This window comes from Pygoscelis adeliae, unplaced genomic scaffold (genome assembly GCF_000699105.1).
Source record: "Pygoscelis adeliae isolate BGI_AS28 unplaced genomic scaffold, ASM69910v1 Scaffold59, whole genome shotgun sequence".
NCBI classification, from domain to species: domain Eukaryota; kingdom Metazoa; phylum Chordata; class Aves; order Sphenisciformes; family Spheniscidae; genus Pygoscelis; species Pygoscelis adeliae.
This window is the reverse complement of record NW_008825565.1, coordinates 1,226,755-1,240,842: the sequence shown is the minus strand read 5'-3', so window position 1 is coordinate 1,240,842 and position 14,088 is coordinate 1,226,755. Positions and strand designations below refer to the sequence as shown.

The 14,088-nt window shown below is 36.1% G+C and overlaps 1 protein-coding gene across 1 annotated transcript in view; it reads left to right on the top strand.

Moving 5' to 3' along the window:
* The first annotated feature begins 691 nt into the window (after positions 1-691).
* SLC30A9 (solute carrier family 30 (zinc transporter), member 9) overlaps positions 692-14,088 on the top strand; it is a 35,444-nt gene continuing 22,047 nt past the window's right edge. The window contains exons 1-8 of the mRNA XM_009332435.1: positions 692-730; positions 1,894-2,070; positions 4,771-4,833; positions 7,651-7,750; positions 9,104-9,196; positions 9,595-9,677; positions 11,075-11,133; positions 11,909-11,976. Of these exons, the coding sequence (XP_009330710.1) occupies positions 727-730; positions 1,894-2,070; positions 4,771-4,833; positions 7,651-7,750; positions 9,104-9,196; positions 9,595-9,677; positions 11,075-11,133; positions 11,909-11,976 (647 nt within the window). The 5' untranslated portion in view covers positions 692-726. The remainder of the gene's footprint in view (positions 731-1,893; positions 2,071-4,770; positions 4,834-7,650; positions 7,751-9,103; positions 9,197-9,594; positions 9,678-11,074; positions 11,134-11,908; positions 11,977-14,088) is intronic.

Below are 14,088 nucleotides of genomic sequence, written 5' to 3'. Positions count from 1 at the left end.
ATTCTGTGATTCTGTGTTTTTTTTGGTCGAGTCTGGTGGGAAGCTGTAACCGAGCTGCGTGCTGGCGCGGGGAAAAGCGAGTGCCAGCGCTCGCAGGCGCCTGGTGCCAGCCGGCCTCGGGCGCCAGCAGGGGCGGGAAGGGGTTCCTCTTGAGGCGGTGGCACTGTCCCCGGCTGTGGGGCATCTCCGGGCCGGGAGCCGCCGGAGCGCGCAGGCTGCCTTCCGAGGATCGGCTTCAAGAAGAGGAAGGCGTTCAAGCCACAGCCGCCTCGGTAGGCGAGGCGTATCCTGACGAGCCTAATACCTTAACGCGGGTGTTTTCGCACGCCCTTTGTAAGGCCTGCTGCCCTGTCAGCCCCAGTCTTACGTAAAACTGATACGTCATGGCCGTGTTGGGGTTGAACTTTGCAGTAACTATATATATAAAATGCAGCGTAGTCTTACAGGATTTGCATTGGTCTGAGAAGAGAGCCCTGGCTTTTCCTTTAGGCCACAGGTCCCATGAAATTTAAATTCTGACCAGTTTTGTCCCGCTTCATGTAATCACTTACGGTTGAATTGCTGCAAATAGCTTTTTCTTTAATGGCTTCTTGCGTGTGTACGGATTAGTACGAAAAATGTTCTCTAAACATGCTGATTAAGTTTTCCTTTTTCAGCTGCTCTAGTATCACCAAAGCTTAGGAAACAACACTGCTCATCTCGTGCCGTATATTTATTGTAGTCATAATGAGTAAGTTCACTGAGCTCTGTTGAGTTGATTTTTCTGGGCTTTTGTCACATTAGCAACAACTAATAGTCAATAAGAGCTTATCTGACTTTTTTTGGTGAAATTGTTCTTCTGTAAGGCTCAGATCGGTGCATGCACACGTGCAGATGCTTCTGTACCATGGAGGACCAAAATAAAAGGAAAGCTGTTGAGACTTTTATGGAATAAACAGTTTTATAAAATATTATAATTTTGTTGAGAGATTATATGGTTATATATGGTTAGTCATATTTTGTATGACTTGATTTACCAGCACTGCTTAATTTTTTTTTTTTTTGATTTATTTATTCTTTTAATGAGTGCTTTCTAAAGCGGCCAGTCTGCCTGTTGCACTTCTGGTTGGAGGAGTTATATACTCTCTCTACAGAAGTGTTTGTACTGCCTAAAAGAAACTGGTTGCTAATACAGGTTTGGCCTGTACTGCATACAACTCTACTTTTGGCTAGTCTTTTGAAATTGAAGATTGCCTGTCCAGGGTGTTTTCTCAGTAGGCTTTTTACATATTTGTCTTGTAATTCGTCTGTTGTAAATGTTGCAAAATTTAAGATTCTTCTGTATAAAATGTTTTATACAGTGTTGTGTGCTTTTCTACGTAATTTCTGTAGCAAGTTGCTCTTAATGTGTAATGCACACAGTTTAGTTTTTCGTAATTGGTAAGCTGTGGTTTGTACAGCGTGTACACAGTGAAATGAAATGGCAACACTGGCTAATAGTTTTGTAGTGGTTTGTATTTGTTCTTTTATCAATACTTGTATTTTAAAGATTTTGAGGTAGTATGACGAAAACAGGACTTAACGTATCAGTAAGCCAATCTTAGCCAATAGCTTTGTATCTTTTTTTTTTTTACCCTCTTAAGATCATCTAGAGGTCTTTGGAAAAACTGCATACCATATCGTATGGGGAAAAACCCTAACATTACAATGATGCTGAAAAGTGGATGTTTGAAGGGAGGCAGTGAAAGCATGCTGTGTACTCCCATTTTGTAACTCCTAAACACGGGTAAAATAAGCGCATATCAGTACTTAAAAGCTAACTTTCCATAAGTTATGCTGGTATAGCTGGACCACTTTCCCCTCTTTTTCCTTCCAAAATGATTGCCTGAAACATCTTTTTTTCCTCCCCGTTAGGATGGCAAGCTTCGATGAAAAGTGGGAGTCTGTCTTATATTCTACCATGCAATCGTCTGCCTGTGCAGTTGATGAGTCAAGTGAGAGTTTATACCTCCAATGGTCAGAAAAAAGATCTTGGATCAGAAGATACAAATAGATCAACCCCTGAAGAAACCCTGCATAAAGTTGGAACAGGTAGTACTAAGCTAAAATAAAGTGTTTATATAAACGTAAAAACTTTATGTAGTTATCAATTGTTAACTTTTTTTTTTTTCCAATTGTGTGATATTCTGGTTGCAGAATTATTAGTATTTGTTGCTTGTGGGCATCAATGTATGAATTTCGAATGCATAAGAAGGGAGGAATGCTGAAATTTATTTCTCTGTCATTCCAGTATTTAAAGGATTTAAGTTTAGAGTAATCAAATTTAAAGTGGTGATGATAAAATGTGGATGTCAGAAAGGATTAGGTAACTTAAGGGATAAGAAATGGAATGTATTACTTGTCTTTTACCACTTCGCTTGCTTACTTGAATTCTTTTTGTAGTATTTCAGGTTTGTTGTGTGAAATGAACTAGTGATAAAGATTGAATGAATGTCGATACTGAGCACTTGTGACTTCTCCAGGTCAGGCTATAGATGACTGGTAAAGAAGGTTGAGCTGTTTCAGCTGCTAGAGCTTTCTAATCTGACAGTTGTCACACCTGCAGCATTCACATTAAACACTTGATATAATGGACATAACCTGACCCTCCTTGCTGTTCAGTTTGATTGTCAATCTTGTGCTAGTTAGGTGCCTGTGAAATTCAGAACTGTCTTGTCCTTGCTCCATTGTAGCATCCTCTATTTTTTCTGCTTATTAAGTGTAGGACTGTACAGGTATGTGTTTGGAAGACTACTGTGCTTAAGAGGTAACAAATGCATTTTAAAATGAAAGCTTTCTTTCTATGTTCGCTTTTGTCTAAAACTAAGTGGTCTACTAAAGAAAATTTTCTTCTCTTCATTGTCAGGTTAGCAGGTACTTGTTATTTCTTTAGTAACTTGTAAATTCCTGACGCTTGCAGCAGTATTTAAAAGCTAGTAACTATAGCCAACTAAGAGTATTACTTTTCTGATGTTTGGAAGTAGAAAGGTGGATCTTAAATGTTGTTCTGAGTGTAACAATTAGATAGTATTTCTTAAGTCTGCGATCGGATTTTAGAAGAGGATAATACTTAAGACTGTTTATGTTTCTTGGACAGTCTTGAGCTGAAGATGGTTGCCAGAGGGCAAGATTCTTGCAGAAGAATGTCTGCCTGAATACAGTGAAAAGACTGTAGAGCCAGTTGTAGTTGTTGGTATTTTCTGAGTTCTTAATGTGCACTTACTGGTGTTAAAAATCGGGACATGTGAAAATAGTCTAGCACTGCTGCTTTCATGATTGCCTTAAGTTTATATAATTATTGACTATCATCAGAAGGGGTGTTCCCACCTTCTCTCACCCCTGTCTGATTACTCCGTCTCTTGTGCTGGCATTAATGACACTTAGGCCTGTTTTGTGAAAAATTGCTTTCTTGTTTTGCAGAAGTAGGATGGATCAGTAAGCTGATCCTGCTCACTGTCTCTAAAATGGCTGGAGGAGAGATGCTGCCCTTTGTGGCAGCGCGGCCTTGAGTCATAGTAAGCCTTGAGTGGAACTGCGCCATGTGGGCACTATGAGGCTTACCTTTTGTTGAGAGTGGGGGCTGACGTGTGCAAGTGTGTATGAAACCGCAGCCTAGAGATATTGTGCATTGGTGAGCAATTGCTTTGAAGTTTATTTTGGAATGCATATTGTTATATGCATGCTTCATATAGGGGGTGTTTTCTGGGGCCTAGTAGATAGATCGTTCTTACGCATTATGGACATATTACTGCTGTTTATTTAAAAAACCATGATATTTTGATAGAATTCTGAAAAGGTAATACGCTGCTTGTAAAGATTGCCATAATTTTCCAGTAACTTAAATATTTAACAAATAGTGGATCTCTTTCGGACCTCCATTTCTTTATCAGTAAACTTGGGAAATGCTTTTCCTGTTAATGTGATATTGAAAATATTAATGTATTCATCTTGAAAGTTCTATCAGATCAATCTCTGCTTGTCTGAAAAACAGTAATTGTGAATTGAACTATTCAGGTTTGTTTTTTTTTTTTCCTTTTCGCTGATGCACTGTGATTTTGTCCAGTCTCTAGGCTGAGGTAGTAAACTTTAAAAGGATACTTGGTGTACGTAGATCTCGGTGCATAGATATAAATCTTGATACTTTTGTGCCTTTTTATATTTTATTGACTTTTTGAGTCATATCCTCAAATTTCAAAACCAGCTAAAATACTTTGTTTTCATTCTAGCTCCAGCTTGTGTCACAAGAGTTGTGGATTTTGGTTTATATATTCTGTATTTTAAGGAGCTAGCTTTTTGTAGGTGAAAAAGCTTTGGTCCCTTAAAATTGAATTACAGCTTGAAAGCTCCATGAGGCTCGGATGATCAGCAGCCATAAACTATATAGAATTCATTGTATTTGCTGATACAAAATTTTGTATAAAACTTGCCCCAAACTATAAGTACACTGTTAAAATATTTTTTTAAAAATTCAGGATACTTTCTGAAGTATGTTGCAAGTTGCTTCTGCAAGCCACTAGGAGTTTTTTGATCAGCGCTATATTAAATGTCTTATTTTGTTATTTATTTTTTACTATTTCTGTCTTTTATTTTGGGAGTTTTGAATGTTGGAAATCTAGCAAAAATGTTTTTTAATTGTCAGGGTGGAAAGCGATATTAAGATATATTCTTATTTTGTTATGTCAACCAAACTCTTTACTAAAAAGAAAAGTAGGTACTTCCATATTTACCGTGAGCTTTATTTTTATTTTACAGGACAAGATACGACCAATGCAGGTCAAAAGCAGTCTTTCCTTAAAGAGCCAATCCAAGTGAAAGGTAAAGAAATATTTCCTGTATTGAAACTTTACTGCTGTCTCTGGTAGTCAAAAGAGATATGTGTAAGGAGTCTATGTTTCCTCTTCAATTGTGTAACAAGTTATGTGAATAACATTTTAAAACACACTTGTATGTCAGCTTTGTTTGGTATCCAGTTGTTTGAAAATGACTCCTGAAAAATCAAATATAGCAGTATTCCTTCTAATTACTCACTATTCTGTGTCTGTTTTTAATTGTTTCATTTAAGATGATGAGTTTGTCAGGAAAAGACTAATTTGTTTTCTCATCTGTTACCACAGTCTGTCCTCCTTGCATGTTTTTAGGCATGTCCATTCACCATCTCAGACTTAATGTGGCTAAGCTGAATACTTGATCTTCCCCTGTTCCATGTTCTAAGTCTTCCTCTGTTCCTTCTTATTGCTGAGTTAATCTAATCAGTGTTGCTTCTAAATATATTTTGACCACATGAACTGCCTAATCTGAGTCCTGTAATGTTCCCATTTGTGCCTGTAGTTAAATACATGCTTTTGTCTTTAGCTACATTGTTTAAAAACATAAGTGGATAAAATAAGAGCATAACTTTCTTTCATATTTTTAATTTATCATGACTTGATTTCACACCATCTTCACTCCGATAGTTTCTATTACGTTATTGTGAGAATTATGCTATTAAAAACTCCTGTGCTTTTGATCTTTCCATACATAGAAGGGTAGGAGTGAACTTTTATCAAAATAGAAATTGCCATTTCTCTTTAAACTCTGTCAAAAAAGAAAAAAAAATTTCTGGAGTGAAAGTGACTCAGCAGGCTATAAACTGTATCAAAATTCCTTCCTGTCTTTCCCCAAATTTAAAGAAACATCAAATCATAATACTTGCTAGTAACAAGGTGAGATCAGTGTCTCTCTGTGTATATTTTCTGTACGCTTTTGTCTACATCCTTTATGTCAATTTCTCTGGGTCTGTTGTCACTTAGTGTATGCATGCAGGGGGAACATAAAAGGTAGATAGGATAAATTAAGTACACTGTGAAATAATTGTAAAAATACATATATCTTCCAGTGAGAAGATTTTCGCCTCTGTAGATTATAGACACGCAAGCAAGAATGTTTATGTTAAAGACTTCGATAGTGTCTAGAAAGTGGAATACTAGTCTTCAGATGCTGCTGTGACTTAGAAACTTATTGCTCCAAGTATTACTAAGACAATAACATTTTTAAAGGATCACTAATCTTAAAAATTTGTGCTATTTAAAGTGTTTTATTTACATCATCTTTTATTGGTCTTCGTCCTTGGAACAAACAATTTGTCCCCCCCCCCCCCCCCCCTCCACTTCTATTGCCAATTTGATACAGTTATTTGAACTAGGGGTAGGATTGTTGAGACATTCTGCAGTGTACGATTGGTTATAGTATTTTCTTTTAGTGAAATTTACCTGTGTTTCTGAAAGATGGATTAGTAAGTGTTTGATAAATCCACAAGTTATTTTTTACTAAGGCTAATGCACTTTGGATATATGTCTGTTTTAAATAAGAAAAGATGGTAAGCATTCTTCTTGTTTAAAAATGTTCATCCTGTTCTAACCTTAGTAAATGGTGAACTGTTTTTAGGAAAAATCTAACTTTTTTTGTCACCTTCGCTCAGGAGCATTGTGGGATGAATGTGATTACTCAAGTACTTAAACAAAATGTTTAAGTTCAAACTGGATTACAGAAATTGGATTTTTATGGTAAATATTGATACTTGTAGTGTTAGTGCGTTGTTGAGTGTCAAGCAATATATTTTGCCTTTAAGCTTTCAAAACTCAGAAATAAGACAATGCAGAACTCTGGGGAAAATTTGTCTCAAAATGTTTAAATGCAGTATCTTTCTGTAAGTATCCTGTGACTTAAGGCGAAGTTCTGGACTAACTACAGAAATTGTATCAATCCTGTGATACGCAAGAAGTTCATGTGTGTTCATAAGTCGTCTCTCCTGCAGAATTTGTTTTCATTTGTGTTCCTTAATGTTATATCCTTCAGCAATTGTAACTCTTCTTCCAATAAGCATAACTTTTAAACGGAAATGAGTGTATAGTGACTTACATTTGAAAATAAGATGAACTTATGTACATATAGACAAGCAGGAAATAATGGCATAAATTTAAAATTTCATTTATCCTTTTTCTGACTACGTGTGGTGGTAGTTTCCTTGTACATGAAAATCTGATGTGATTAGAGTACATCTTCTAGACATACAAAGCATTATAAATAAAGAATGTGTATTTTTAATTGTTATAAATGCCCGATATTAAGTGTGCTAATTTTGAAAGTAATAATTAAGAAAAACGACGTATACAGTCTGTCTCAGTTCTCTGTATGGTCTGCAAAGGTCAATCAATTCCACCTTCTGCAGATAAGATTTTTAAGTATTGGGGGGAAAAAAAAAAGAAATGGAGCTCTATGTTGCCATGTCAGTTGCTAGAGCGAGGGTTTCCAAATTGCCGTATTTGAATGCTATCTTAGTAGCCAAACGCCATCTCTGACATCAAAGTTGGAGAAGTAGCTGGCAGCGGCAGTTAAGTGTGTGTGATGTTTGAGAGTCCTGAACTACAACTTAGCAAGTAGCATTTTTGGAGGTAAATCATTCTACTCTTACTTATTTCCACAATGAAGAACATTCCTTTCCTTTCACTGTAAGTTTCTGTCCGCTGACAAGCATTGTTTTTCAGATCTCCACTTAGAGGTATCATGATACGACACTAGATTGAATTATCTTTTGAAGTTTCTGCTGTTGTCTCCGTGAGTGACTTAACTTCCTTGTCTATTTCTGTTTTTAAGTGAAAGCAGTCCTTAAAAAAAGAGAGTATGGACCAAAATACACACAGAATAACTTCATCACTGGAGTTAGAGCAATAAATGAGTTTTGTCTTAAATCCAGGTATGATGGGTTTGAGTTGAAACTTAAATTGTGAATTTTTGTTTGTTCGTATGTGCTTCAAAAGTAATAGTGATTGTAGGGTGATTTTGCATAGCAACTTTTTCTAAACACTTTTGCGGTATACATAATCATAAGTGCCTGAAATTAGTTCTTGTTTACTTAGTGTTACAGTGGATTAGGAACTTGCATTTGGTTTGCATGTTTCCATAGTTGCTTCTTAAAGTAATTTATTTGTACTTATATGACCATAAATCTAGCTGGGGGGAGAGAGTGGCTAGTTATAGGGGAGAATGGCAAATAACTCTTGTTTCAGCATTTTGCAGTCATGATGGTTTGATGTGAACATCTTTAAAAGATCAGTGGAAACTTCATGTTACATGAAGTCTAATTTGGAATAAAACATAGTCTGGTTCATTGTAACCTGACTATTGTTACTTGATTCATATTTACTGCCTTTTACTATGTGCCATGCCTGCCAGCAGGTCTTACTGAGTATCGCTATAGTTGAGGTGTCTGTCAGATTTCATGCATGTTATGTGTGTGACCCATATTAAATCCAAAGACTTAGCAGCTTTGTTTATAACTCTTTATGCTGTCGCTGTTCCTCCCCGGTTTTTACATATAGTGTATGTCACCCAACTTGGTCTTTGCTGAAAATCCAGTGGCAAATTATGCTTAGTCCTCTGCCATATTTTTATCATAACTGGTTGCTTGTGCAGAGAAATAACTAGCTAAAGTTTTGCTGGATTGACCAAAGGGGGTGGGGGGAAGGACTAGATAATTGGTTGGGCTAAAAATGAAATGTTCTGTTGTATTTAAAAAAAAAAAAAATTAAAAAAAAAATCCCTGATGCTTCTCCATGTAGATGCCCTAATGTGTAGCTCAGCACAGGAAATTTTTCTGTTCCCCCAAGTAGTTTTATCTCCAACCTTTTGCAGCTTGTGCTGGGTGTGTAGGTTTTGAGGTTAAATTTCTTAACTTTTCATGTCACATGACTTCTGATTTCCATTTAGAGATGTTAAGCCATGAACCCTCTTGTTTAGCACTTGTGCACATTATCAGTTACGTGCAGATCATTCGTTGGATGTTTTATTATTTGTCTTCCACGTATAGTATTTCATAGTGCGAAGACATGATTTGGACTTTAGAGCGTGGAAAACAGTGGTTTTCAATAGCATTCTAGAGATCGCTTGCTTCATGTTGCATATCTGTTCTGTTTGGCTCAAGTAAACAACTTCAGTTTTTTGTACTGCAAATTAATAATACCAAAATTGTGGAAGATCACTCAGATAAAAGTAAAATTAGACTAATACGAACTTTTCTAGCACTAAACTGTTTGTCCACTTCCCTTAGTGATTTAGACCAGCTGAGAAAAATTAAACGACGAAGTCCCCATGATGACACTGAGACTTTCACTGTGTACCTGAGATCGGATGTAGAGGCAAAGTAAGAACATTTTTATAAAGGAAAAAGTTTGGATCATTTGAAATGGATTATATGAGAGAGAGAGAGAAAGAGAAAAAAACTTTAAAAAGTCAGGTTTACAATGTGAAAGGGCAATAATGTTTTCCATTTTCTATCTGAACACGTTTTATATCCTCATTATTGTAATAATTACATAGCGTATATAAAATTGGCGGGTATGTTTCATGTGTCCAAGGATTAAGTGCTTGTCCTCAGCCCCCTCTTGCCCAGCTTTTTATTCTGTAAAGTAGTCTGCGTGGCTTCTTATCAGAAAGAATGATGTGATGTTCTGCGTTTAGGAAAGGCGTTTGTAACGTAGTCAAACTGAAAAAAAAGTTGCATAAATCGAACCATTGTTAAGTTACTTTTACTCTGTGCAGGTCTCTTGAAGTTTGGGGTAGTCCAGAGGCTCTTGCTAGAGAAAGAAAACGACGTAAAGAGGCAGAGATCAAGTACAGAGAAAGTGAGTACAGAGTTTTCAAATAACTTCAAATGTAAACAACCAAGTATGATTGTTGGAAATCCACTAGATGGTGTGTTACTTCATTGAGAACATAAGAATTTGGAATTAGCAATTACTGATAAGGTTTTATAGCATAGTGTTAGAGTAACACATTACTATCTATGCAGATACAATCTGTTACTATCTTAAAATTTATCTATGTGATATAACAAGAATATAAATTCAGCTGAGATCTGTAGTCACGCTTTGTTTTTCGGGGGGCTTTCAATTTTTAGGTTATAATTAACAACTTCAGTGGTTTTGGATTTTTTTTTTTAATTGAGAATTTTGAAAAGACTTAAAACCAATCCAAGTCTTGATACCGTACCGTTACTCACTTATTTTTCCTCTGAAATTAATTCAGCTTACTTTTTGCTTCAGAAGGGGGGGAAATGCCCCCAAATCATGTTTTTGCTTAAAATTATTGTTGTCATCCTTGCTGGTATTATCAATAACAGGTACCGTCAAATCAGTAGTTTGTAATGGATTTTGATCTATCTAGTCAGTTGAAGTCACAGGAGAGGCAATATTGCTTCAAGGTACTTATTCCAATTATGCACCTTAAAATTAGAGGTCTCTTCACTTTTTTTCTTTTGAAACAGTTGTGCCACTGGAACACCCTCCTAGTAAAAAGGCTAGGGCTGCAGGCACTTGTTAAGGTACCTGTAAGTGTTTATACTGAGCCTGCAGTCATAGTTTCAGAATTTTTAGTGACCGGCAGAATAATTCTTGGACATAATCCAAAAAATGAGATTGAAAAAGTACTACTCAGTCATAATAACATACTGAAACATTGTATACTTGAAGTTGTAACTCTCTTTTACAGACTATCCTTGTACTCCACTGGCTGTTCTAATCTATTTAAATTATTGTGCACAGTGTATTTTGTATAACTTTGTAAGGGAGAATCTAGCACTACAGCTTCTAGATACTATAGTATACCAATGTTTATTTTGAAGTTACTAAACATCATTTAGTGGATGGAAAAATACTGATGTTGAGACTTGCTTTGAAATGCCCTTATCCCTCTCCCTTGTGGTTAAGGGACGGGAGGGGGGCAGTAGAATGCCTGGATTTGGTGCAGTGTATTTTGAGTTTTTCCCTCTGTGTATCATCCTTTGTTGGTAGAAATGGCAACGATGTATAGGATCATAACAGATTGTATTTGGCATTTTGCATAAGTATATAACAATATGTGTATCTAATTAACAGTACCAGGAGAGGAGTTTTTCACAAAGAAAGACAGACCAGGTAGCTCTTACTAGAAGTTGGCTGCTGCATAAAAAAAAAATATATATTTCCGTTCCTGAAACTACTGGTTACTAGTACGTATTCATGGTAACAATTTTGTATTGCAGATCTATTTAGAAACCAAAGGCTTTTGAGGGAGTACAAGGAGTTCTTTGGAAATACTAAGGTAAGAGATGTTTTAAAGTTTTTGGCTAGAAAAATGCCATGAGATGTATGATGACACCTTTTGAAGGAAAAAATTGTGAAACAGTTGCATAAGCTTAACTAACTGAATATTATTGGAAGATTTATTTGCACTGTAATATACCAGATCTATCTCTGGTTGTAATGAAGTGGTAAATGTTCTGATGCCAGTTTTAAATGGGTTCCTACTGTGGCAGTGTAATCCACCAGTAAGGCTTTTTTTTTTTTTAAAGTCAGTTGCCTTCTTATTAACAAAATTGTAGCTGTATTTGTGATTTCATCTATAGCCTATAAACATGTATAGTAAATATATTGTTAATTTAAAGAAATGAAATAGGTTTATAGGTTTCGTAAGGAAAAAAAACTAAAACATATTAACACTTTGCTCTGTGCCTTACTGGCCCTTCCTCTTTGCTTAAGCAGACCCATTCCCTAGATCCAGGTGCTCTGCTATGGTAGAATGATTTCTTAATCTTTCTGCTGCACAGCTGGCTCCTGTCCTTATGGTTGCAGTGGCCCCTGCTGGAGGCTTTGTTGGTTGTTTATCCTTTTTATAGCCATCCATTTGTAGAAATGTGTAAGACCCAACTGCAGTTTGGGTGGGCATTCAGTGGTAAATTAGTAGGCTTCAAGGATGTAGCTTCACTTTTGCAATACAGGGCAATGCAAAGTTTTTATTTAATAATTTGTATGGTAGGTCCTTCATGAGGTCAAGATTTGGTTATTTTATTTTAATAATCTCTTATTTCTTTATGTAGCCACGCTCCAGTGCAGCAGCTATGTTTTTCAAGGGACCAGGGAAGGTGGTAATGGTAGCTATTTGCATGTAAGTTAAAGAAAATAAATGTTTTGTTTATGCAAGTATAAATCAATTTATTTTTATTATCCTGGAAATGATAACAGTCTGTGTATTCAAGCTAAAGGTACCTGTGTCTCTGTAACTGAAGTTAATAGATTTGTTTATTCATTGATGATGGGAGAGAGTTTAGGTAAATACATTCATCAAAATATAGAGATCAGGGATAGAATATATCTCTGATCAGAGAAGAGCAAATTTTTTGAAGCTGATCAGACTAAACAGTTTATTAAAGTAAAAACTAAAATTTTGAAGGACATGGAGAGGCAGGCGTTTAAAGTTATCCTTTTTTCTTGCTCCTTCTTGAGAGGAAGCTTTTCATATGTTTTAAACAATATTCCATATAACCAACAGAAAAGAATTCACTTTTCTCTTTCTGCTGTTATTCAACTCTTTTCCTCTCTAACTGAAAAGGGGATATTTTAGGACGTTTTTGCCTTTTGCATGTCTTATAAGTTTGAATGAATGAAACAAAACTAAACTAATGATCCTGATTTTAAGCAAATGAACACAGAGACTATCTGGCATGAAATACACAGAAGTGTGTTAAGTTTCTCTCAGGAAACGATGGCTAAAATTTACTTGCCATAAAACCTGTGAATTTTTAAAATAAACTTGATTTTATAAAAGGTATTTGCTAAGACACTATTGATATAAGGGAGCAAAATAGAAACATAGGGAAAATGCTTTTTTGGCACAGGAAACAACATTTTGAGCAGGAAATAACTCTGAGTTTTCCTACAAAGCTATATGCTTTTTGCTTGGGGGGGGGACGGGGACCACAAAGGTGTTTTGACTAAGAACCTCCCTCTTTATTGAGTATTCTACTAGTAATTCTTCAGAGCTTTCTAAGTTAAAAACATATAAGAACTGCTAGTATGGATGTTTCTAATGGGGGGGGGGGAAGAAAAGGGAGGGGCGATGTTGTATGGTCACTTCCACCTCCTTCACTTTCCTACAATGATCTAGAGAAAACAGACCTTTCCTCCTGCTTTGTAAATAGGGCATTGCTATAAACATTGCACTCTCTTCATAAATACCTTTTGGATGATTAGGTACTTCTATAGAAGAATGCCTGGCAGCCAGGCTAGCAGAAGTTTGTAGAGCCTGTTGTGTTGCTCAGTCATCTTTTTGTGGAGCTTTTTTAGAAGTTAAAGGATCTCGTGGCCCTCAAATACCTGATGACTTTTCAGAGATTTAAGTCAAAGCCACCATCAGTGCCCCTTTGTGGCCCTTGACATCAGCATGTTTTTAATGGCTTCTGGTTTTGCGTCAAGAAAGGCCAATCTGTCTTAACTTCTCCAGCTGGAATGGTTTGGTAGGCTTTTCACAAACTTCAGGCTTCCCCAGTGAGGATGAAATGTGGCTCAATCGAAAGCAGAGTTCTGTATGGATCCATGTGGGAGGGTATAGACCAGCTGCACTGGCACACTCTACGTGCTTAATAGAATTCTGTGTGCGAGGAAAAACTTTGAAGCTCTGTTAGAAAAATACAGGAAGGTAACGATTCTTATCAAAAGGGAATGATTATTATTATTATTAGCAAAACATTCTTCAGAGTCTGGCATTGTTGACGTGATTTCATTGTCATGCTGATGCTTTACCTTTTAAACAATACAAAGTTTGCACAGTATATAATATTTTTTTAAAAATACTAGTGGTCAAGGTTGTTAGTAACGTTACTGCTTCTTTGGAAATAGATGTGATGACATGTGTTTAGTTCTCAAATCTAGAGCCTAAATAGAAGATTTTTTCCATAGATTCATAATAGATTTGAGTATTTTCAATTTGATTTTCTTAATTTTGACATTTTTTTTACTGTCCTTTCTTCAAAAGCCTAAATATTTTATGTAGGTAGACAGGGATGGTTGTGTAAATCAGACCAGGTCCTTCTGGATCATTATCTTATGCTGTAAGGTAGAGTATAAAAAGTGGGCAATCACATGATGGTACAATTCCCTATATATGGATTTCTCAATTCCCTGTAATTCCTGTTGCCCATATACATCTTGGGGTTTTGAGGTGGTTATCTTTGAAACACATTTGGAATGATAAATATGTCAAAGCAAGTATTAATGCCCT